The 21653-nt window shown below is 50.3% G+C and overlaps 2 protein-coding genes across 2 annotated transcripts; one reads left to right on the top strand and one right to left on the bottom strand.

The window, feature by feature from the left end:
- Nucleotides 1–125: 125 nt before the first annotated feature.
- Baldspot (elongation of very long chain fatty acids protein baldspot) lies at nt 126–7303 on the top strand. The gene is made up of 3 exons (XM_003741453.1): nt 126–394; nt 2107–2292; nt 5555–7303. Exons 1-3 carry the CDS (start codon nt 369–371, stop codon nt 6234–6236), a joined length of 894 nt encoding a protein of 297 aa, XP_003741501.1. The 5' UTR covers nt 126–368; the 3' UTR covers nt 6237–7303.
- Nucleotides 7304–19257: 11954 nt separating this feature from the next.
- Spt-I (serine palmitoyltransferase subunit I) lies at nt 19258–21314 on the bottom strand. Its single transcript, XM_003741452.2, has one exon. It carries the CDS (start codon nt 21080–21082, stop codon nt 19688–19690), a length of 1395 nt encoding a protein of 464 aa, XP_003741500.1. The 5' UTR covers nt 21083–21314; the 3' UTR covers nt 19258–19687.
- Between the last annotated feature and the right edge of the window lie 339 nt (nt 21315–21653).

Raw genomic sequence — 21653 nt, 5'->3', positions numbered from 1 at the left:
CCACGGGTACTCATGCTCACTTCTATACGGCGCGGTGAGTTCTTCGGCTGATTTCGAAAAAGAGCGCGAAGGGTTTCGCTCCCTACCCTCTCCGGACCCATCGCTCGCTCCAGCTCGGTCGCCTTCCCTCCCCTCTCTCCGTACGATTGCCACCACGGTGTGTTAGTGCTGCTGGTGATGGTGGAGCAGCGATTGCGGTGTCGTGGTAGTGTTTAAAAACCACTGCCTCGTTAGCTTCAAGTCATCGGCCGGCAGCCACAAAGGAGACAGTCAATATCTCGCAAGTTTCTCGTGCGTTGTACACCGGACTGTTCGCTGCCAATCCTTTTTGACAAAAACCCAGCGCAACGTTGTCAACACACAGCACCATGCTCGCCGAGTACTGCGATCCCCTGTGAGTATCCGCCCGAGTCCGGGTCGCCACTTTCACCCGGTACTTGTTCCATTCTCTCCCTGAATCATTTTCGTATAGATTCCGAGCGGCAACAGTTTCCGTTATCCGATCCTCATCGCGAGGTACCTATGCAGCTTAACGTGACCACCTCCGACCTCAATAATCCGAACGAATACAATAACCCGCTCCGCGCCGGGCCATCTTCCTCAACAAAAGTTTCATTTTGAAAATAACGGCTGAGCGGAACTTGACTCTCATCTCTGTCACTTTACCGTGATCCGCCGACTAGATGTTACGCTACGAACGACGCTCCCGCGAAGGTTACAGGATGTCGGAATCGCAGATGGTGCATTGTCCGTCCGGACAGAAAAATTGAGAATGAAGATCCCTTCGTCTAGGTAGGACTAGGAAGCCCTCGGTTCAGGTGATCCGCACCGGAGCGACTTCAAAGTTCGAAAATTCTTGAGTCTCCGCAGTGTCTTCACGAATGCTTCAATGGACGCACGTTGAGCCGAGCGGGCGAGACGACATCGCGCCTTACCAGCGTCAGGCATTCCGTTGATGGGGATTGTTCCATTTCCGTCCGTGTCGTCGTTTACGATCTTCATTCACCGTTTTGTGCGATCACAGTTTAGCCCCACTGTAGATTGAAGTCGGTGGTCGGTGTGTTGACACGGTCGAGATAATCACAAAGTTGCTAATCGTCGCGTCATATGCCCCTTCTGATGGCGCTTTAGAGAGTTGACGGTCGTTACTGCTTTGGTTGGCCGGTCAGTCAGTCAGTCAGCTAGTTAGTCGGCCGGCCGCCCGGCCTGCCGGTCATTCGGCGGTCGCTGGACTATCTCCACGTCAAGGTCATTCGAATGTTTCGCGCAGCTGTGAAGAATCTCTACAGTCGGAAGAGGCGAAGAAGGTTTAGGTTCTCGACAGAAGAAAACAAGGCTATTACAGAGTGCGTGGATATCGACGAGCCATTGTCATTAAGGAATGTTGCACCGGGGAACCGAAATCGACTCCGGATTCTGAGTTTTTGAAAAAGTTCTCGGGAATGACGTTCGTCGTCTCAGGGAATGATGCTTCAAACATCCTTTCAATGAAACTCCGAGGCGTCGGAAACGGACACTCATTGTCGTCATCGACGGCATCGCGGCATTCAACGACAGCTAATGATTTCGGTTCCGCGGGAGCATAACAGATTCTTATTGGTCCGACTGCTTTCAATGGTGTTTGGTTTTCTCATCGAACGACTGTATCAGGTGTTGTTGGATGAACATCTGGTGTCGGAATCCTGACACTTGCGAGCCAAGATACTAGCATAGAAACATTTATTTTCGTCATGATGGCTCTGCTGTAATAGGAGGAATTAGGCGTTGCGGGGGAATGACGAATGTCCGTCGTCGCCATTATGCGCGCCTAGAGGTATCGGGTTGTTTCTTTATTTACGAGAATTCAACGAGAATAGATTCTTTCCTTGGAGACTTTGGTCGAAGCGAAACCGTATTCTAGTGATAACGCGATTTGATCGGATCGGATGTTGACATTGACACTGAATTCATTCGTCCGCTCCATGCTGCGGAGGTCTTCCGCGCTTAGAAATAATTTCCGATCACTGTATCTGCGAAGTGATAACAGAAGATGAAGCACCGTGGATCACATGCGCGTGATTCTAATTTTACTTGACCGTTCTCTCATGATATTCGGTTTGTTTTCAGGAATGGCACTTGCTTCGTTGCCCAATCGGGTGTGGATATCGAGACAGTCAAGCCGCAATACTCGTTTCTGTTCGAATTCGAGGAGAAATTCGACAAAGATGCCAACCGCCTTTGGATGCATCAGAACTGGCACACGTCATTCTACTGGGCCGCATTGTACCTCTCGCTAGTTTTCGGAATCAAATGGTAAGTCAGGGTTTAGGGGTTTAAGGTCATACCACCTCAAGGATGCGACCACATCAGAAGCGAGAGAAAACAACGCATTTATTTCTGTTTGCCGACGGAAGGCCGTCGCCTGGTTACAGAAAAAGTGTGTCCGGGTCCGGGCCCAATGGGTCGTAATTCTTGAGACGCTGACGAGATGCCTCTTTGACTCTTGGAGCTCGGTCTCTTACCGACCGAAGGATGATGAGACTCTCTTTATTTCTCGGCCCTCTCTATGCTATTCTACCGTCGGGTTGATCGTTGCTCACGGCAATTATTCCTATGGAGACAGTTCTGAAAATCGGCTCATCTACCTACCGAATTCCCGCTATACGGGATCGATTTGTTCCGCCCCATTGTCATAGCGACCGACTCCGCAAAAGTGGAAATTTCTGGGATCTTTCCTTGATCTTCGAAGACTTTGAATGAATTCGACTGTGACGTCTGTTTCAAAGGCACGAAGACCTCGATCGGATTCCGAACACAGTTTAGTGTTGCCTGAGCGATGGGAGGAAAACCGCGATCGGAAGTTGTCCGCTTGACAGGGAAAATATCGCGATTTATTGCCAATTCCGGTGCGACTCGCTATTGATCGCGGGGGAACAGACCCAGCAGGGCTTCTTAAGGCGCTGGTGATAAACGTGATGGGGCATCGTTCCTCCGAACTCTCGGACTCGGTTGGTCAGCTTTGTAGAGTAGGACTCCTTCGACGAGAAGGAATGGAAGCGGCCGTACAGTCCGGCGAGCATCAGAGGGCACGGGAACCCTCTTAAGAACTTCGTCCAAGAGCCAAGATAATTCGTGGCGGAAGTCACGAGTCGCCCCAATCGGCTCGAAGTGTCGAGGATACGAACGGTCTCGGACGAGACCATCTACAGCGGAGAGGCGCGTGACGTATTTTTCGAACATAACCCGCTTAGAACATAACCCGCAGATTCAACTGGATCTCGCCGCATACGAACTACTCGATAAGATAAGGGTCATCAGCAGCTTCCACTGCGCTGGAACGAGCGCGAGGAAACGATTACACGGGACGGGTGTTGCGGGTGAAGTGGTCCGATCGAGATTTGGCAGCGTTGAACTCTTCGAGATATCGAAATATCCGAATCTGTCAATCGGAGAGCTTTATCGCGGGACTCTCACGCGGGTGGTTCCTATGCGCTCCGCGCTCGTGTCGCCAACGTTCGGGACGCTCAAGCAGCTCAGGGTGCTTTGAGTAAGTTTCCTGTCTTAACGTATCCACAAATCCATCTCGACGCTCGAGAATCGTCAACGACGTCTCTGCTCTCTCTATTCGGCAGACTAAAACGTTGCGGAAGTGTGAAGTCGTCCGGTAGAAGTGTCCTTGGATGAGACGTTTGATCGGAAGATGGTAACAAAATCATGGTTTGCCATTCTGGGAACGCAAATGGTGACGTCGGATCGATCAAGGGCGGGATGCCGCTTTTCCCGCTCGATTCGAGCTCAGTGAGCCCTTCTGGCGAAGAGTATCCGCTCCGCCTGTCGCGCATTCCGCTTCCTTCCATTGCGTCAAGGCGCAGAGCATCCTGTCGGTGGAGCCTTAGCTGAATTTGAAAGCGATCTAGAGCAGAAATGTATTACCCTTCAATCCGGCCTTGCCGGCGATGACACCCGAGAAGCAGAAACTTTATACACCGCATTCCCGGGCTAAGCATTGAATTCTCGTGACTTGAGCGGAATCTAGGCATCAATCCGATTGATTCCTCGATTCCATGAGCATCGAGTAACATAGCCGTTCCGTATCGAGGTGTCAGAATCGCAAACACATCGCCGTATAGATTGCGTCACGCTTGTTCCACTGTTACGAGCACCGAAAGCGGTTCGACCACCCGAGGGAAAGTGATCGTGGGCTTCTCGTGGGCGATAACGCAATGGTCCGCGAAGAAAAGTGGATTAGAACGACACACCGGGGCGAAAAAGCATTCAATGACGACATGTCGCATAACAGGGAAGAGCTCAAAGTAGGGCGAATGCGAAATCGGGAGAGGTGAGGCCCGATAAGTCTGTTTTTCAACAAATGAAACGAACCGTTGGCAAATCTTGACGCGAATGAAGCTTGGAGGTGTGTCGAGGGCAACGGAAACACTGTGGTCCGGACAGAAGCACCCAGGGTAGGGGACGATGTCCCGGGTCTTCCAAAAGTTGCTCATGCTCAACTTTTCCGATCATCTTTTTCTTCCTAGGCGCCACAAAGGATCGACCTGAGGACTCCTCGTGAGAGAGCGTCGCTTTCATTTCAAGAATCATTAAAGGCGAATAGGCCATCAGGGAAGTTTCTGGTCTATTGTTTTTGGTTTCTCCGAGGCGGAGACCCATCCATCTCGACGTAATGATGACAGCGCTGCGCGGTGACAATCCCGATATGCGTGAATCTCATACGGCGAGCTAGGTGCGAAAACATTCGAGAATAGCGCATTCGAAGAGCAGTTCGCAGATCCCTCCTCGTCACGCATAATAATTGATCTCGCTGGGTCCTTCAAGTGGCCATTGGGCCGCCGGGAACGGCGAGCTACATATTCGAGGGAGCTTTCGGGTGTCAGAGACTCTTGAGGACGAGGAGATTGTTTGAGCATATGTGAGGCAGATAGACCGTGTGCCCGAAAATTACGCAGTTCCATTGCTTATACAAGCATTTGATTCGCTTCGCGCGCCCCTGGATCTTCTGATTCTCCGGGAATCCTACAAATGGCTCGATGAAGCCTCATTGCATTCGAACGACCTTCAACCGCGGGATCCCACTGCGAAAAATACGACTTGAATCCACTCGAAGAGCTGCCTTGATAGGGAGGTGAAAGTTCTGAGACTTGTCAAGTTATTGGGCCGAGAAGTTCCAAGGTAGCTGCATCCAACTGGTCGACTCAACATTGTAGAATTCTGCGGACAAGGCTCGAAATGACCGTGCTCAGTCATCGTGTCGATAGGATTGAACCTCAACGTCTAATTTTCCGAGCAACGCAGCGAAACAGAAATTTCCCGTCAAAAGCTTTTTCTTGGTTCTGAATTCTTGGGGAAACACGTTATCTTGACCAGACTTCACTCGCAAAGTCCTCTCACTTTTTTCCAAACGCAGTCTTCCAAAACGCTTGCGTAGCCTTTCTGTTGAGCTCGGTGCGCGCGGAAAATCATGAGCCGCAACGATTTCGCTCACCGAGCGGTCATGAGATCATAGTGAACAATTCGGCAGAACACGGATTAATCTTTTCATCGTCATTTCCTTTCGCAGGTACATGCTGAAGCGCTCTGCATTCGAGCTGAAGAAACCATTGGTCATATGGAATCTCCTCCTAGCGTGCTTCTCTATCCTTGGAGCATGTCGCACAGTCCCCGAATTGGCCCATGTGATGAGGAAATTCGGATTCCAGCACTCAGTCTGCAATCCGTCGTACATCGAGTATGACCGTGTCGCCGGCTTCTGGACGTGGATGTTCGTCCTGAGTAAGCTCCCTGAGCTCGTCGACACGATTTTCCTCGTGCTCCGCAAACGTCCACTCATCTTCCTTCATTGGTATCACCACATCACCGTGCTGTGCTTCAGTTGGTACTTCTACCAACAGCATATAGCTCCAGCACGTTGGTACGTCGTGATGAACTACACCATCCACAGTGTCATGTACAGCTACTATGCGGCTAGGGCTCTTCACGTGAAACTTCCGGCGTGGTCGAATTGGTCGATCACCCTCCTCCAAATCACTCAAATGGCCGTAGGTTTTTACGTAACTCTACACGCCTACCTCACGGGTCCAACGTGCGCGATCGTTCCCCAGACTGCGCTGTGGTCCATATACATGTACTTGTCGTACTTCGCTTTGTTCGCCTTGTTCTTCTACAGAGCATACCTCGGCGGAGCCAAGGCCAAGAGGTCAGCACGGGTAGAAGGGAAGAAGCCCTCTTCGAAAATCCAATGAGGGAACCGATCAGCATTTATTAGAAGAAGTGTAGCGGTGGAAAACATATTCGTATAGGTAATCCAATCGCGTCAGAAAATTTGGGAATGTTTCTTCCTTCGGGTAGAACTCTCTCACGATGAGCGGCTTCACAACTCCGGACGAACGGGGACATGGGACGGCACCCTGATGAGCCATTCACACGGTGAACATAATAGAATACTGTCGGCGGCGAATCCGCGGCTCGGAGGTTTCGCGTGTCTAGCATTCAATTCTCTAACTCCGTGGATCATACCCAGACCCGTCGACAATCAATGCATCTCCCTCAGACAGACCATTTACTAATCTTGGGATGTGGAGGAGTTGCATAACTCACTCTTTTATACGCCTTGACTAAGCAGTGCTTTCCATTAATATATGTTTTGTCCTCGTCACGGTGTGGACTAGTGTAGCTAAGGCTAAGGAAGAGTTGCTCTGGCGTGCGACAATGAAACAAAGAGCAAACTTTCCCCCTCATGGAAAAGTAAGAAATCCGAATCCCCAGAAAGAGAGTCGATCCGACGACATTTATGAGTGAGAATGAAATGACGCTCGATTCCGAACGCCTATTTCAAAGGGGTGATCATCGTACGGATGCAGAGAATCACGTCAAATATTTATAATAACAACAACAACAAATAGATAGGTATTTCAAGACGCCTCGGAGAAATGCTATACCAAAGCAAGGTTGGCTCGAAGGTCGGCCAGTTCCAGAGCATCGAGAGGTTTCTCAAGGAACTTCTAGAGTTTTTACTTTCCGTACTTCTAGGACGACTAGCGTGGGCGTCGCTAATGTTATCAGCAGAGGCGAAAATGAAAACATTGACAACGAAGAAAAGTCATTCAGGGGAAACTTGTCAGATTCGGGAGGTGGAAGACGCGTGAAAAGATACCTCAGAGGAATCGTGTGCCTGTGGTGGGAGAACTTCCACGCTTTCCTCTGAGTTGAGGATCAGCTCCCCGAGAATAGAGAGAAAACGCCGTACAGTTTGTTTCAGGCAAGTTGTTGAGAACGGGTTACGAATAAACCGATTCCATTACACTCGCCACATATGCTGAAAGCTTGTTTTCATTCGTCTCTCCTGCGCCGGAAATTAAGAAGTTATGCGATCCTCCCACATCGGAGGAAACAGAGGAAAACAATCATTAGTAAGAAACACGTAGAAGAATGAGGACTTTCTTACAACCTGGCGCCTATGGTCCCTCGCGGTCTTCGAGGGATGGGGACCTGACCGCGATTAACGGCCGTGACCGAAATCCAATGCCAGATTCCTCAATGTTTCCGTCGCTTGCTTAGCAGTTCGACGTCGTTTTGACCCAAGCGTCTGTCGTTCAAGTGGGATCGTGTCCAAAAATCTCCAAATCAGCACAAGGATCAACATCTCGTGGGAGAGGGCCAAATTTCCTATTTATCGCTTCTGGATCCAGTCCTACTCCGGCACTCACAGACCGAATCGGAGTTCAATCCGCTGATAGCGTATCGGAAGAAATACCGATCTGATGAGCGAAAATACGCAGCAGCTGTAGTTTTGAGGATGCTTGAGTGATTAGACCTTCAGTGACAAGATTCGAGACGACGGGTATCTGTGCATGCGCCATGTGGAATCAGAGTGGTGGGAAAGGCGTTGTAAAACTTGGAAGGGCCTTCCTGGGTCCTGTCTCTCGATCGACTCAGGTGCGGGCCAGTCCTGCAAGGTCTAATACAGCTGAAAGCGTCATCGCCGGCTGGCGAAATTGCTTACGGATAAAGCAAGCGTTCCGTTTGCCAACAGGATACTCAGACGACAAGCGGACTCGGACTAGGGGAGTCCCGTGACTGCCATTCGCACAGACACTCAGGACGAGGAATGAGAATTTTCCATCCGCCTGAACACATGGTACACGGCTTCTCGGCCGGCGAGACTCGGGGAAGGCCTCCCATTCTGCGGACTGAGGTGGAAATGTTTGTCATAAAGGCTGCTTCCAAATACCTCGGATCATTTGTGCTGGAAGATATCATGGAGCGGAAAGACTTGCTGCGAGATCTGCCTGAGGTAGCTGATCGGAATATCGTATCTTGAATTCTCTCTACTTGTATCTTACTCGAAAAGGGCTTTCCAATCGCTATCTACGCCTTGGCCCGGTCACTGAAAGATCGAGACAGGGATTGGGAAATTCTTCGATAAAACTGAAAGTAATACTATTTCGCTCCAGAGTGGGTCGAGCTTGTGGGTGGCATCACGCCAAGTATTCGTTTTCATGGAGAAGCGTCTCGAATACAGGCAGCGATATATCGGTTCAATGGGAATCGTAACCCACAGACGGACTAACCGTCAATATTCCAGTACGAGCCTTTTTACGATGGAGGCCTTATGAGGGGGGGGGGGCTCCTAAGTTTCATGAGAAATCCAACTCTTTCAACTCCCGTCTTTCTCATCAACGTCATCGGGCGACTCCGCGACTCCGGATCGTAAAGAGCCCCGCTGTGATAGAAGCCCCTCGGCGGGATTCGAAATTCGAAAAGGTTGGACTCGTATCGGAATATTTATGGTATTCCCTCCGCTTGGCAACACTGACTTCGAATCCCCGGAGGTGCGCTTCAGATTCTCTTGGTTCGGGATGCATCCTGCCTCGCAGCCCGATCTGTCAATCTGTTTACGCCACCGCGTCGTGGACAGATTGATGATGTCGTGAGCAAGATGAAGAAGATCGAGACTTTTTGAGTGGGTGCAGATCGAATCAGAACGTCGGGTGACTTAACACGTAGAGGCTCTGACTTTGATGGTTCTGTTCCTGACCTCGGCCACCCGGTTGCCCTCCGACACCCATCTGCGATATTCTACGTCGACTGGTTCAATGCTGTTCGCAGTCCATCCGAATGTCCGGGCCTTCCACCCCCCCCCGGGGAGCGAAAACTGAAACCGCTCCTGGTTCTGCTTACCTGATGCCCTCCGTTGCGAGCTGCGGAAAAAGTCGAGGACATTATTCGAGCGTGGACATTGAGGGGACAGTGAGACCAGACGCCTGTGATCGCGATGCGGCTCTTCGTAGATTGATTCCGATTCGGCTGTATCGCCCACGCTACCAGAATAGAGGAGAGCGAGTAGGCAGGAGCAAGATCACCTTGTACGCTTCACAGAGAGCATCTCAACGCCTCTAGAATGAAGCTCTGGAGGCTTTTTCAGCGATCGAATTCCTCATCTAGAACGCGCCGCTTTTCTGGCACCGAAGAAAACGGAAGAGGATGTGCTGACCAAAAGGATGTGCTTCCCCTGAAGGCAACAGAATGACGCAATGTTTTGTCGTGGGACTTATCGGGGAAATTTTCTGAAGGCACGGCTCGTGAGTCCGTCATAATGACGCTGCCGGTCCCGTTCGCTGGATATGCTTGGGAAGCGTCCCGCTCTGTGGTCGCTAGGGGCAAAGAGCGTGGTTTCCCGAACCCTCGTTGAACATGACCATCGGCGTCGCCTGGCTGGAAGATTTCACATTTCATTGCTTGACCCTTACATCTATCAACCACTTCAGCCGTCCATCAATCAAACGAGGGTCCGTGGAAGCTTGTTTCCGCGTCAACATCCGTAGGATTCTCAATGACGACCCTGGGTTTATTCCATGCCTTCCAGCTGAATCCACGGGGGCGAAACTTCCACCAAAATCGGCAGTCTTCGGTCGACGTCTTCCGATGAATAGCTGTCGTAGAAGAGCCTGTGACCAGTCGCTAGAGAAGTGCCCCCGGATTTCGCCGTGTGAGTTCCATGGAAGAGCTTGAGTCGAGGCCGAAACATATTGCTAACTGACATGCAGCCCAATTCATGCCTCGTGTACCATTTCATCTGCGAGGCATAGCAGAATCGGCGGATCTATCAGAAATCGGGAGCCACCATCGAGAGCCACCCCACGACCCGACGCTGGATCCTCTCTAGTGTATGATAGACCAAGTTTTTTCGAAGCTTGCTCGGGGTCTCTTGGAGCAATGGCTCGACATACGCTATGAGAGCGGCTGTTGACTTATCCGGGTCGAGGGTCCATGGAGTGAAATACGATTTTCCACTTGCTCTACGTCCATCGTGAGGGAATTTCTCATGATACTTTTTTTTGGTGCAGCGTGAAAGAAAGAACAGACACTCGACGGAGGTTCTCACTGGCGGTGTATTTCATCTGGCAGAGTTCACCGAAAACTGCGCGATCTCACGGACGAGGGATTCAACGAGAATTTCCGTCAAAAAATCCTCGTCACCCAGCAGAGACCCTGATGTCATACATGAAGTAATCCGCGGAGCTTTGGAAAGTAGCGCAGACTCGCATGCACCAAACCCCAATCGTCTGGAGATTTGCTCTTCCCTTCACGGGTGCTCCTGATGCGCCGAGTGACCCACTAAAATTAAATATTTTTTGAGGGAAAATGAGCATTTGGTAAATGTGAATCACGCCTCACAGCTCTCTCGGAGGCTCGGATCTGCGATCTGCGCGTAGAGCCTCTGGGAGGAAAAATTCATCTTCGCGATAATGTCGGCAGATTCGGATCGAGACGAACAGGTGCGGAAAATGAAAAGAGCTTCATCTATTAAACTATCAAATCGAGTTCAGAGCAACACCTTTATTTTACAGTTTTGCGGGGTACCTATTTCGGCTACCTATCGATCTCAGTTTTCCTCTTCCCCAGCGCTTCATTTCGTCTCCATCCAGGTTGCGAGACTTGATCAACATCTCGGGGGACGATAATGGGGATCATCTGGAGAAAAATAAGAGGGGGATTTTTTTCAAATTCATTCGGAGGATCAATTCCAGCTGTAAGAGAAAACCGTTAAAACACTATTGACTTCATGTCACGTCGATTGTAATAAGCTCCGCAAAGTCCGAGGTCAGCCACAGAAGATGACATCGGCTCGTCATGATCCACAGAAAACGGAATTAGCCTGCGTCGAGCCATGAAAGAATCAGATGAAGCGGCTGAGAAACGTATGCGGAGAAGGCTCAAAGACGATGCTGACGATTCATCGCGTTCCGCATTGGAAATTACACTCTCTCATGATAACCATGGGAGGCAAGATCATCTATTGATGATACCAAGAGGTTTCCGAGGCTAAAATAGCGGACATCGCTCCAATCGTTCGGATTCGGATAACCCATTCCTCGGAGACCACCTTGGAAATCGGGAGGCGGCTCGATGGAGGGGGAACGGTTCACTCCTATCGCCGGAATTCCTCATTTCCTTAGTCTGAGTACGAACCAAGCGATGAGATGGGAAAGCGTAGTGATTGAGCGCTTGATCTCGATCTGGAGAGCTCACCCATCTCACGACTTTGTTCGACTTCCGATGAGATAGGATGAACGGCTCAAGTGCACGACAACTCACGGATCTGAGGATTGTGGTGTCCGTGATGATGGTGATCGTGGGGGGTCGTCGTGGAATAACCTGGAGGAATGTGCTGCGGACCTGGGTGCCCGTAGTGCTGGCCAGGATTGTACGGTGGCTGAACCGGAGGCACAATTACAGTCGTAGTGGTCCCATTGTGACCATGATGCCCATGATGGTCATAGGATCCGTGGTGCCCATGAGGGTCATGATGCCCGTGATGCCCATGGTGGTCATGATGCCCATGGTGGTTATGATGCCCATGGTGGTCATGATGCCCATGATGACCATGATGACCATGGTGACCGTTGTGGGGACGATAGTGATGGCTCTCGTCGCTTCCCATTCCGGCACTGGCGATCTATCCGTCAAACGAACACGAACTATGCTCGAGTTCGCTCTAACGTCGCTCTAAATACGGCTCTAAGCCGGCAGGTTATCTCCCTCTGTCTCTGTCTCGCCGATCCTGGATTCTTGTAATCGATGATTCATCGTGTGTCAAATTTGCTCCGGCGTGTCCACACCTTGGTAGTGCCTGCAAAAGGTCAGGCAAAACGGCTCTCTCTAAACTGCACTGCCGACAGGTCGAGCCATCGGTCCGCATTCAAAGAATGAGAGAGACTTGCGACTGCATCAAGTCACGCCGGAAATCTCACTTTCTCACTAAATCGTCGTGAGTGTTCCCTAGAGACTGGCGCACATGTTCACCGAGTTGTCGGTGCGGCGAATGGGCGCACCCGGACTCAGTTTCCATTCACCTTCATTCTAGACTCAATGAAAAATAGTCGCTGATGTGATTACGGTGCTCATGCTGTCTTTAACGAGCATATTCCAAAAATGATGGATTAGAGTATAATCTCGCGTATGGATAAGCGTCTCTTGCTGTCGGGATACCGATCAGTGGACTCAACGACGTATCGCGAACGATAAAACAGATATCAGTAGTTTGAGCATTGCGACGCAATCATTGAGATAAATCGCAATTCTAGCCCCAATCGAGACCCTTGACTATCTGAGAATGATTCCATCGAACGTCGTACTATTACACGTCGACCAAATCAGGGATCGGTTCACCGAGCTCATTCTTTGCAAAATTGACTCGGGCATGATATTTCGACTTCTAAGTTTTAGCGATCCGACAAACTAGTGAGCAGTGGATGACGGAAAAGTCTGGACGGATATCTTAACACCGCTCCCTGCGATGAGCCCTTGAGTCACGCTCTCGCAGATTCCTATGGATCTCCACGGAATTAATTTACGACTTAATCACTCAACATGACGCTCGTGGTTGAGAGTCAGGGAATAAGTTGCGCTCGAGTCCGAGCCTCGGTGCGAGAGGGAGCTCTTTCAATGAAATGTCGAGGGAACTCCCTTGAAATCTTCTCGAGAGGTCAGAGCGTATTTGCATGGGAGTCAACGGACTCGCCATGTGATCTTCATATCGGTGAAGAGAGAACGGGAAGCGTTCTCTAGAGAAGCATCGGCTTTGTGAATCCGATATTCGATACTTGACCAATGATGAGCTTGTATCACGGAGCTAGAAACCAGATCCCAAAACTTGGATGACTCAGAAGTGAGACTGAGTGGCGGGTCGCCGGATGCGACTAAGAATCGCGGAAATCGGGTCCAACTGCCATTCTCTCAGTGGCGGCTTCTATACACAGGTTCGGACATAGCGAATTCGCTCCGCGATGGTTCTTCGGTGGCGTTCCCAGGATAAGTAAACTTTTCGGGATGGAGCTCGGAATGGCCGCAACCATTTGAAAGCACGACAGCAGTCAGGATGAATAATCACGGGCTCGGAGACTACCCTACTAGTCTAGCATGCTCGAACGGCTTACCGCGAGCAGTTACGTCGCGACGTAGTAAACAACGTCTCAAATCGGGGACCGGATCGGTATGCGTCGTTCGGATGACGAATGGAAGTCCCTTTCGTCTTGATCGTTTTCTGAAGCTCGCCAAGTCGTTCCGGACAGGCCACCCGGTTATTTGTAAAATTTTGTGATCTCGATCACAATAGAGATGAGCATCGCCATTATTCACTGCAGTTTTTTATTTCCCGAAGAGTTTCGCAGCCGAAGGGCTGGAAGCTCCGTTCGTGACACACCGAGTTTGCTCCCAAATCGTACAAGTCCTCATGATGGTCCCGACCGGGATTCGGGTGACGTAAATGTAAATTGCTGTACCTCATAATATAGCACGGAAAATGCGTGTAGGGTTCGGATGGAGAGTCTCCAGGATGATAGCTCAGCGCTTAAAGTACCCTCTGAAGTAGGCCTCTAAACTCAAGCTACTCTAGAAGCCAGAATCCACTTGATAATCGATCCGCAACAGGAGAGGTTCCATTTTTAACTTCGAAATAACGTCCTTCATGCGAGATCGTCAACCGACTTCGCACAGTATTGCAGGGCATCTGACTTCAGAATTCCCTGGGACACATCGAGGGACTAGACAGTCTTCGCGCAATGCTCTATACCATATTATATATTCTGTACTAGCGATCGATTATCCTACTCGATCACTTATTCATAGATCTCTTCAGGAAGCCCGTCGGAGATACGCTCAGACTCTGCGTACGCTGGTAGGTCCCGACTTCCAATCCCTGTCTTAAAGAATCATCTGCCTAGGACGCAATTTCAGAACGAGGGGAAACAGGCTCCTATCCAACGAAGTTCCCCGCTTGGCGACTTTCGATCCCGAGCAGCGAAGGCATTCGTTTCAGACTTTTCTCCCGTGTGTATGTACACGCTTCTCGTCTGCTGTCGTCGGCGTATTCCTGATTGATCTTCCATGGTTCCCTCTCGAGCCATCTCCGGGAAAGATACCGCAGCGCGAATACCTAAGCTGGAATTCATTTAGAACAGTCTTGTTTATAAAAGAACCTCGGAAGGTTTCTCGACACGATTCTTGCGGCAGATCGATAGCTTGGCTATATGCTATATTTGAACGGGGTTCTCAGAAGGTAAGGCATCTGCCATGTCCGAATTCAAGTCATTGAAGTCTGAGGTACCATCGTTGCTTCAATGGGTGCTCGCGGGCCAGTAATTTCCCTGAACATTAGAAGAATAAAGAGAGTTTTATTAATATTCATCAGCCTCCAATCCAGGGGCTTCCTTGGTCGTATCAGATAGGGGTTTGAAGGAAGTTCCGAAGTCACTGATCAGTTTAAATCAAGATCCGAATCCTCGAGAAGTGCTCAGGCTGCCGTGGAATTGTCATTTTGGGATTTTCTGCGAAAGAACTCCGATTCAGAGGTGACAGATACGTTCGGGTTCGAAAAGAAGGAAACAAACATGCTCTTCGAACTTTCGATCACCTGGGGATCGACTCACCCGGTTAATGGCTCATCTGGATGATTCGCTTGGGATCCTGTCAGGGCTTTCGGGTCAAGCTGCCGCAGGGAAGTCAGCGTAACGCTTCCTCTGGTACGGGAACATTCCTCACTTATGGTTCGCTCGAAAAGTCCGTCGACTCCGAGATCGACTTCGAAAAATTGGGGTCCGACATCTTCGCGGCCGGTTTTGCTTGGCCTCTGGAGGTCGTAGCTCTGGCAGCATCCCATCGAGCTGACTACACTCTTACACCCGCGGTGACGGCAGTCTTCAGGAGATCCCTGAGTAGAATGAGGTCCCTCTCGAGAGAATCGATCCGATTCAGACCCCAAATTATCCTCCAATCAAGGCTTACTTGAGACAGAGCAGAATATCATGAGCGATTGGACGGTCAAGTCGAACGAATCCTGCGATCATCACGTTAGTTGTGCACCGGCTTCCTTCGGATGCGTTTCGAATGTCGCTCGAACTCCACGAATTCGAATAACTGCGGCACAAACCGACGAACGCTAAAATCGAGATTGACCTGAATCTCCTATAGGTTGAGAACAGAGAAAAGAAGTTCACTGGGCGCGGCGCTTCTAATCTTCCATCAAATATTTAGCTCGACCAAACGCAGTAAAAATGAATTACACACCCTCCAAACCGCAAGATGTCGTACAGTGGATGAGAGAGTTTTGAGTCATTGCCGGCCTCGGCACACTCAGCGCGGAAAATAGCTCCCAGGATCATAAAGTGATTGAACAATCACAGCGATTCCGCGACAAGCCTTCATCACTTCAGTGGGAGATATATGTATGGGATACTCCGTGAGTAAGCTCAGAAAACGAACGCGCTCACCGGGATAGACTCCGAGGGCAGACGAGAAGCCGAGTCGCTATCACTTCCTCCAAAGGAGCAAGTTGGGCAGAATGAGTCTAATCAGCTCAACCGTCTCCGAGGGATTTTTGAGATTCCCGAGAGCTTCATCGAGTCGGAATCGGTGAGGGAGACCCGGCAGAGCAGTAAATCTACGCATTAGGTTTTTGAGTTTAGGGTAGAGCTCAAGCTGCATTCCCAAGTGCAGTTCTTTTCGGCATAAGTGAGAGCTCAGCTCCCTGATCTGCCGCGGATGTACACAAAAAGCGCCGAAGTCCGGAGTCCGGAGCAAGTTTTGTGGGATCTTATCGCTCTCCCCTAGTTTGATTTTTTATCCGATCCTGCCTGAGGAACGGAGGACTAGAAGAACATTATACGCATAATGGACGCCGAATAATCGCTCCCCCATCAGCCTTATCGCAATAGCTTCGACGCTGCGCCGACGGTATAATACAGTCTCCATGTGCGACACATAGACGAGTAGCGTTCTCGCAGTGCTTTAGGAAAACACTGGGGAAGCTTCCCCTCTTCATTTTCGACTCAACATAGGATCCGCAAACGTATCTCCTCTTCTCGCCTCCTCAGGTTTGCCTTTCCTCATCTCGGTTCTCGTCAGGCCGCGAAGTCGTCGAGCTTACACGGGAATCGGAAATCTGGAAATTAGATCCGGGAAACTTGATGGATTTCGCCATCGCAAGGTCCCGTGCCTCGACGCAAGCAAGAGCTTGGTAGGTGGCTTTTGACCCAATAGAAGGGGATGTGCAGAGCTTGAATATCGGACTCTGCCCTGCACTGATGCATCCGCTTCCGTACCTTGAGGGATCGTAAGAAATTGCCTCATGATCAAGGCTCGTTTTCTGCGAGGTATGTGAAGTCTTGATGTTCGGATCTTGTTTTCATTATTCTCAGGGGGGCAATAGTTCTCGGCTGTCGGCTGCCGCATCGGTTACGTCCCATGACGACAGGCCGTTTCCTGGATTCCAGAACTCGAAGTTCATGGGCAAGCCCGATCAGTATCAGCCGAGCATGGGGAAGCCCGATCAGTATCAGCCGAGCATGGGGAAGCCCGATCAGTATCAGCCGAGCATGGGGAGGAGAACCGTGAGTTATACTCTCACCCAAACGATCTTTGATGGTGATAGTATCCACTTCCTTGATATCTCTATATCTCGCCATACATTCTGTCAGCTTACCCCGAAGCCGCCCAAGCATTGCGAGGGGAATGCCGGAGTCGCCGCGCCGTCGATATCGAGGAGCTGACCTTCCGCGTTCGTTGGAGGATCATCTCCCGACGCAAGCCATCTGCATCCATCGTCCAGCGCTATTCCCGATTCGGAATAGCTCGGTACAGGATTCCGGAGCTCGAGAATGGACGAGAAAGAGGAACTTCAATAATCTAGGAATTTGGGAGATTGGGAGAACCCGAGCTCTCCTTCGAATGCACGGAGAAATCGATGGATCCGAGGCAAAATTTTATAGGAAGTTCCTCCATACCAAAGTTCCCATTCGATCGACGATATCGCCCCTGTTTCACGTATATACACACAGATTTTCATGGATAGAGCCCCAACGGGCGTTCCATTATATCCTTCGATGGACGCTCCATTATATCCGTTTTATACTTCGCGCATAAATAATTACTAAATCATTATTCGCCAATGCATGAAGTCTTGATGAATTGATGGATAGGCTGGCGGATAGTGTCTGCGCAGGCCTAGAGCTCCGAATCCACATCACTATCGATCCATTTCCATACCACTACAAATGGATGGAGGCTCGCTCAGCGGAATGCCTGACATTCCTCGGTCCCCACAAGATTCGAGGACGAAAAGCGACTCTCATAAGAATATAGAGGGGGGCGGCGCGGCTCCTCGAAGTTGCGGGACAGTGCCACCGCGGTGCGCGTTTACACTGTTTCACTTTTGGATGATCATCCGAAGCTTCCATCCACTCGAAGAGTTCGTCTGCAAGATCCTCGGACACGATGACATTGATTTCCGTAGATGCGTCTCTGAGGACAATTGTGAACAGTTTCCCTTGTTGCGTGCCATGCGTAATTCAGTCGGCACCCATCGTTCGCTGAGTAGGTTAGCTTTGCTTCGGACGTGTGCTCGGTACTTCAGTCGTGAATGACGGCCAATTTCCTCGCTCACATATTCAACTCGCACAAGTTTCAGTTGTGTTCCATCATGAGCGCCTGCAAGGCATTCGATGTTTCGAAGAGTTCCTATCGCGCCATAGGCGAGACCGTCTCCAACATCTACGTTCGTGGTCGAAATATTCGGGAATTCCGGGGTCAATTTGATCTTGTAAGTCAAACCTTCTGTATCCTTAATCGACCTACGATAGACTTTTCCAGTTGCTTCCCTTAAACCATGCTCCACACCGAAGCCCGTGTAAAGATCGATCGCTATATTGTCTTCTGTCGTGTCCGCTGTAGGAACAACATTTGCTTTAAAGTCTTCCACATCCTTGACATTGAAGAAAAGACGCATTACAGTCTTCAAATGTTTTTCGCAACACTCATCAGTTCGGAATCGCGCTTCAGTCATGCTTTTTTCATCGGGTGTCAAGCATTCGCCACAACCCACAACCAATTGTCGTCAGGGCGACGGAGAAATAAGAGTCTTCCTGACGCATCGCTTGTGACAGAGGGAAGGACGTAATCCAGGGATTGCCACAGGGGGGCTCGAAAAGCTTTCAATCGAGAAGAAGGGCAATTTGGAGGATATTTTTCTTGTTTTTTATGATTCGGTACGCGATGTTCAACACAACTTCTAAAATGAGCTGGATAGCACCCTGCCCCGGAAAAACAAAGAAAGCGCCTTTCAGCAGCCGATGAGGACTCAAGATCTGGGAAGTATCGATGTGTCACAACAAGCCAGAGGAGTCTCGCCTCCCACGCAACTTTCAATTTCAGCCAAGTCATCCTTGCATTGGTTTTTCTGTGTAGAGAGACGCTCAAAACCCAGTGCTCCTCTTCGACTGTGAAGAGAACCGACGGAAAATGGTACTATCATGGCTGAAAACTTCGCCAGGAATGAATTCAGTCAGCTCACATCTCTCAATCAGCTGTAGTAATGCAGTCAACAGATTGATCTCGGTCAGCCGTCGCTGCCTCTCTCAATATTGAGATATGCTGGTCTTCCCAGCGCGCGCGAGCTCCCTGAGGAAGTGTAACACCAAGAGGATCGATTGACGTCACTGACATGAACATTGTCAAGCTGAAGCCTGCGAATCTATGCAAGCTCTCCCTGCTGGGTGACGACCCGAGTTTCCGGTGGCCGGCATCCGGATCGCCAGATTCACAATTTACCAATCGAGTTCCTCGGGCTTGTATACCCAGACCTGAGGCTCCTGGAGAAGTCATCCAGTGTTGATAGTCTCGGCATCGAATCGTCCAGCAACGACTTGTCCGGTCTCGGTCTATCAACACCTGCACCAATCATTGATGGTAACCGAATTCGTTTCACTCAAAATAATTGAAACTTCTTTATTTTGATTAATCGTCTGGCAACCTGGCAAGCTGCATGGAAATCAAGAAATAGCTTGCAATAACCTGTCGCTCCCCACAATTCTCCATTCGCTCTGAATTCTCAACTACCGCCGACAAAGAACTGAGTTCGATGCTGAATGAGTAGACAATCACGGGAAGATGATCCACAAGTTGAGTTCGAGCACCGAAGGAACGTCGCGAGCCTCGGAAATCGTGTTTTGCATTTTTGACGTCATCTGTGTACCTACCAGAGAACACCACTCATCTCTACAGGCACGGGCGACGGCAGCTGTGTCCTTTTCTTTCGTGAACAAAACTGATGAAAGCTACGAGAAGGACATTATTCGATTCATAAGTTAATATTGCCGCTGCCTCCTATCAACTTTTTCGTCCCTAGTCCAACATAGTTTCACAGTTGCGAACAAGCTTCGTTCAGCACTTCAACGACAGACTTCATATCAGATTCAGTGAGCAAGCTGCTGACAGTCAGTTTGATCGAAGGAGGATGCTCGAGGAGCTCTTCTTTCGGAAGCCGCCGGAAAACCGTCAGGGCGACCCCGTGGTTCTCCGCGAAGGTCACAATTGCATTCAACTTCTCTTCAGCTACAACGCGGTCTTCAGCCTCAGACAAAACGAGGACTTTCACCGGCGACAATGGGTGGCTATCCGTTCTGAGATGGGTCAGGCCCTCCATGAGCATGTTCTGCATTTTCTTGCAGTTTTCCCGAAGTTTCTCCATGATCTCCGGGTCCTCGCTCACCACATCTAGGTGCGTCAAGGTCACAACGGCTTGCAGCGGCGGCAGTGAGGCTGAGAAACAATAGGCTAAACCGCACAAGCGCTGATGCTCCATCAGGAACGAAGATCCACACAGAAAGCCGCCATAACTCGAGATTGAATGCTCGAGCGTCGAGGCGATAAGATCGATTTCCGAGTTTGGCACTCCGAAGTGCTCCCGGACACCTTTTCCTGTTGCGCCCAAAACACCAAAAGAAATGGTCTCGTCTAAGAACAGGCGGCATTTATACTTTGCTCTGAGTTTCACGATTTCCCGAAGGTTGACCAGGGTCCCCGTGTTCATGTAGATACCCTCGATGATGAGGAACCGTCGAACATTCTTCGCTTTCTTCGGATCCTTCCGATCGCGTTCGTCCTGAGCTCTCAGTAGACGCTCCAGGTCGTTCGGATCGTTGTGTTTGAAGTAGTAGACCGTGCTTCTCGAGCCAGTTATACCCTGCTGTATGGCGAAATTAACTTGTTCGTCGGCGAAGATCACATCGTGGTTCTTCGAATAAGACGGTATGGCACTCGAGATCGCGGAGAATCCGTACGAGTAGAGACACGCTTCCTCGACGCCCATGAACTTGGCGAGACGCGATTCCAGCTCGAGATGAACGTCAGCGGTCCCGTAGAAGCCTCTCGGTCCGCAAGAACCCACGCCGTAGTTTCTCAGCGCTTTGGTGGCTTTCTCGTTCGAATCCGGTCGATCGGAGAGGCCGAGGAAATTATTTGTGGCCATGTTCAGGCAGTCCTTACCGTTGACGGTGATTCTTTTACCGATGCGACCCGAAACGATCCTCGGGTTGAGGGCATAGTGGTCTTCAGGTATATCGTCGCATAAGGGTTCCGGCGTGAAATTCGCGAGTATTTGAGCTTTTTCTTGGTCCGTCATCTTGCGCGTCGAGTTCGACTCCGCGAGATTTTTCTTCCACATCCACACCGCGAATGCGACAAGTGACAGCTCGAAAGCGAATTTTGAGGGCACAGAGTAGATATACTCGCCATATTCCATTAGGGATTCCATCCTTCTAAACGGCGAGCTATCGAACGAGCTGGCGAGTGGAATAGTGTTGGATGAGAGGGAGGTGCTCAGCGCATGCCGGGAATTGACGTAACACTTGATGCCTATAGAGCGTTTGTTTGATAACCGCTCAGTCAGACGACCATGCCCTCTTGTTGTCAAGCGAGCGGCAACTGAAACACCGCTCCAAAGCTCCAACCGGTCCCGCTGTCGACCGACCGAACGGTGTTTGTCGTCTTTCGTTCTCCCGAAGCACCAGGACAACTGCTAGCAGACGACGAAGCTTGTTTACCAATAGGTCGAGGGCGCAGCCGCTCGGCGCCACACGGCTCCGTGGATTCCCCGCTACCATTACTTTTCCCGGGTCCTGGGGGAACTCCAGATAACCGACGTGCTCCCTTGGAGAATTCAATAAATGCCTGACCTCTCGAATCTGGTCAATTTCTAGAGAGATCATCTGAGATTCCCTTGCCCTCTGCCCACGAAAGCTCTGTACCGATGCTCTCCGCAAAGAAATCGCGCCGGACTCGTACCTTCGCCTCTCTGACGTGTTACTCGAGAATGCCTCCTTGAA

Source organism: Galendromus occidentalis, unplaced genomic scaffold (genome assembly GCF_000255335.2).
Source record: "Galendromus occidentalis unplaced genomic scaffold, Mocc_1.1 scf7180000077182, whole genome shotgun sequence".
NCBI classification, from domain to species: domain Eukaryota; kingdom Metazoa; phylum Arthropoda; class Arachnida; order Mesostigmata; family Phytoseiidae; genus Galendromus; species Galendromus occidentalis.
Note: the sequence above shows the minus strand (reverse complement) of the source record. Positions and strands in the feature narration are given on the sequence as shown.